The 2,967-nt window shown below is 59.1% G+C and overlaps 1 protein-coding gene across 1 annotated transcript; it reads left to right on the top strand.

Moving 5' to 3' along the window:
* Positions 1–282: 282 nt before the first annotated feature.
* Positions 283–2,490, top strand: NKX2-6 (NK2 homeobox 6). The gene is made up of 4 exons (XM_068662084.1): positions 283–354; positions 888–909; positions 1,563–1,577; positions 2,015–2,490. Exons 1-4 carry the CDS (start codon positions 283–285, stop codon positions 2,488–2,490), a joined length of 585 nt encoding a protein of 194 aa, XP_068518185.1.
* Positions 2,491–2,967: the final 477 nt, after the last annotated feature.

Genomic DNA, 2,967 nt, shown 5'->3' with positions numbered 1-2,967 from the left:
TCCTTCCTCCCCACCCAGCCGTCGGGGGGGGGCTCGGCTGGGTAAAAGGGGGCTGCAGGGGGGGGGCAGAGCATCCCGCCCCCCCCGAGGGGCTGCGACCCGCCCTCCCCTGTCCCCCCCCCAACCCAACCATCCCCGGGACCCCCCCGTCTCCCTACCTGGTGCTGCCACAACGGGAGGGCAAAAGCCGGGGAGCGGGTCCCGGAGCGCACAGCCCCATTTTGACCCCCCCCCCCCGGCTGCCCCCCCACCCCTCACACATCACCCCCCCCCGTCGGAAAGATGCTGCCCACCCCCTTCTCCGTTAAGGACATCCTGGAGCTGGAGCGGCGGAGCGCCCCCGGAGCCCCCGGGGCCGGGGCCGGGAGCAGCCCCGACGGGGGGGGCGCGCCCCCCCGCCCGCCCCCGCCGCCACCGGGTGAGTGGGAGCCGCGGGGACCCCCAGGACCCCCCCCCTTTTTGTACCACCCCCCCTCGGGGCCAAATACCGAGGAGCCGGCTTTCCCCGGTGCTGGGGGTGCGAGATGCCGGGTTTCCTACATTCCCCCCCCCGTCTGTTTTTTTTTCACCTCCTTTCCCCCCCACCTTCTCCCCCCACCCCTTTTTCCACCCTTTTCTTTTCTCCCCTTTTCCCCTTTTTCCTTTTCCAGTCCGTTATCCCCCCTTTTTTATTTTTTTAATTTTTTTTTTAATTTCGGGGCGCTTACACCGGCTGCACAGGGAGGGGGGGGGGACGGGGGGGAACGAAGCGGACCCAGCTCACTCCCCTTTCCCTGGGGGGGGGGCAGGGGTTGCAGACCCCCATTTCTCACTTCTCCCAAGCCATAGCAGCGCCCGGGAAGGTCCCAGTGTCGCCCACTTTGTCCCCCCCCCCCGGGACCCCGGAGCCCCCCAAGCCCAGCCGGATCGGTAGCGCTGGGCCTGATCCTGCCCAAGGGCACAAATGGGGGCGCTTTGGGGGGGGCGCAAAGTCCCGTTTCGATGCTCCCTAAATTGTCCCCGCGAAGCCGCCCCAAGGCATCGCCGTCCTCGGGTTGCTCGGAGCCGGCTGCGGGCACCGGGGGGGGGGCTGGAAGGGGGCGAGGGCATCCTCAGGCCCCCCCCGGTTCCCCCCACCTAAATCGGGAGAATTTTCCCTTGCTCACCTTTTTCTGATGCACGGCGGCTTCAGAGAGGAGAAAAAAAAAAAAAACGGGAAAACCAGTAAGACCAGAGCTGGAGCACTGGGAGGCACTGGGATGCGGAGCCAGGGGGCTGGGGAGGGCGAGAGCACCCCGGGGGGGCCGGATGGGAGCCCCCCAAGACCCCATTGCCCCCCAGCCCCCCTACAGCCCCTGAGCCCCTGCTGCAGTTCCCAGGGGACCCGAGCACATCCCGCCGGCAGTGGAGTGATGCACAAGACCCCCAGAAAGAAAATAATAATAATAATAATTTAAAAAACGGATAATAACAAAATAATAATCATAATAACTTTGCATCTTCTTGTAAAATTGATGGGTTTTCCTCCTTCATTCCCAGCCCCTTCGTTTTGCTCCTTTGGCTTCACTTCAGGGCACTGCGAGGTGGGGGTGCTGGAGGTAAATCCTGCCTGCGGCCGCTTCCATCCCTGTGGGGCAGGATGTGGGGAAGGGGATTTGTGCTTTGGGGAGCTCAAACCTGCAGCACATCCCATATCCCTGTGCCCCTCCGGGACAGGACTGCCACAAAAGGATGAAATAGAGGCGTTATCCAAAATTCATGCAACAGTCACACCCCTAATTCCAGCAATAATAATAATAATAATAATAATAATAATAATAATAATAATAATAATAATAATAATAATAATAATAATAATAATAATAATAAATCTTGAATCTCCATCAAGCATTGCAGTAAAAATTCGTATTAAATTTAGCAGCTGCTAACCCTGCTTCGTCTCGTTCCCAAGGGGTCCCACTCCCAATTTAATGCTCTCTCCGGCAGCAGAACCAGGCTGGGCGCTCACTTTGCTTTGGGTTTTTGCTCCCTGCAGGGAAACGTTTGCTCGCCCACCCCTTGGAGGCAGAGGAGAAGCAAAGCGACCCTTGCAGCCACCCCAAGCAGCGACACCGGCGAAAACCCCGCGTTTTGTTCTCCCAGGCTCAGGTGTTTGAGCTGGAGCGGCGCTTCAAGCAGCAGAAATACCTCTCGGCTCCCGAAAGGGAGCACCTGGCCAGCGTGCTCAAGCTCACCTCCACCCAGGTGAAAATCTGGTTCCAGAACCGACGCTACAAGTGCAAGAGGCAAAGGCAGGACAAATCCCTGGAGCTGGCAGCCCACCCGCTGCCACCGCGCAGGGTGGCGGTGCCGGTGTTGGTGAGGGACGGCAAACCTTGTTTTGGGGGGTCCCAGCCTTACCCAGCGCCTTATGGCAGCCCGTGCCCCTATAGCAGCTGCTACGGTGCCTATAGCAGCAGCCCCTATGCTGGGAGCTCTGGGGGGGGCTACGCTGGGGTGCTGGCACCGTGAGCTGGGGCACGGCTCAGCACCAGCCCACGCACTCGTGAGAGGGGTTCAGAAATTGGGGGTGGCCGAGGAAAGGGATGGGAGCACCCGGAGGGGTGGAGGAGCACTGCCAGTGGGATGTGGTGTGTCTGTCCGGCCCCTCCAAAGGAGATGGGGGCACCCCGAGGACCCCATCACCGAGGGCATTTATTTATTTGAATGTAAATGTGTTGGGGTCCATCCCGTCCCGCTCCCACGGGGGATTTGCTCCTCCAGGAAGACGGTGCAATGCTGTGCAGAGGGCTGTGGACACTGGATTTCTTCCTAAGGACAACCAGAAAGCAGGGGCTGCATCACTGTGCCTTTACTTTTTTTTTTATATGAATGCTCTATTTAATGCCCTGAGTTCCTCTGATCTTTTGGGATCCATTTCTGAGTGGGATTTCTTAATAACTTCCCAGCACAGGTGTTCATTTCTGTCTCTTTTACTATTATTTGCTA

Source organism: Anas acuta, chromosome 27 (assembly GCF_963932015.1).
Source record: "Anas acuta chromosome 27, bAnaAcu1.1, whole genome shotgun sequence".
In the NCBI taxonomy this organism is placed as follows: Eukaryota; Metazoa; Chordata; class Aves; order Anseriformes; family Anatidae; genus Anas; species Anas acuta.
This window is presented reverse-complemented; position numbering and strand designations above follow the sequence as displayed.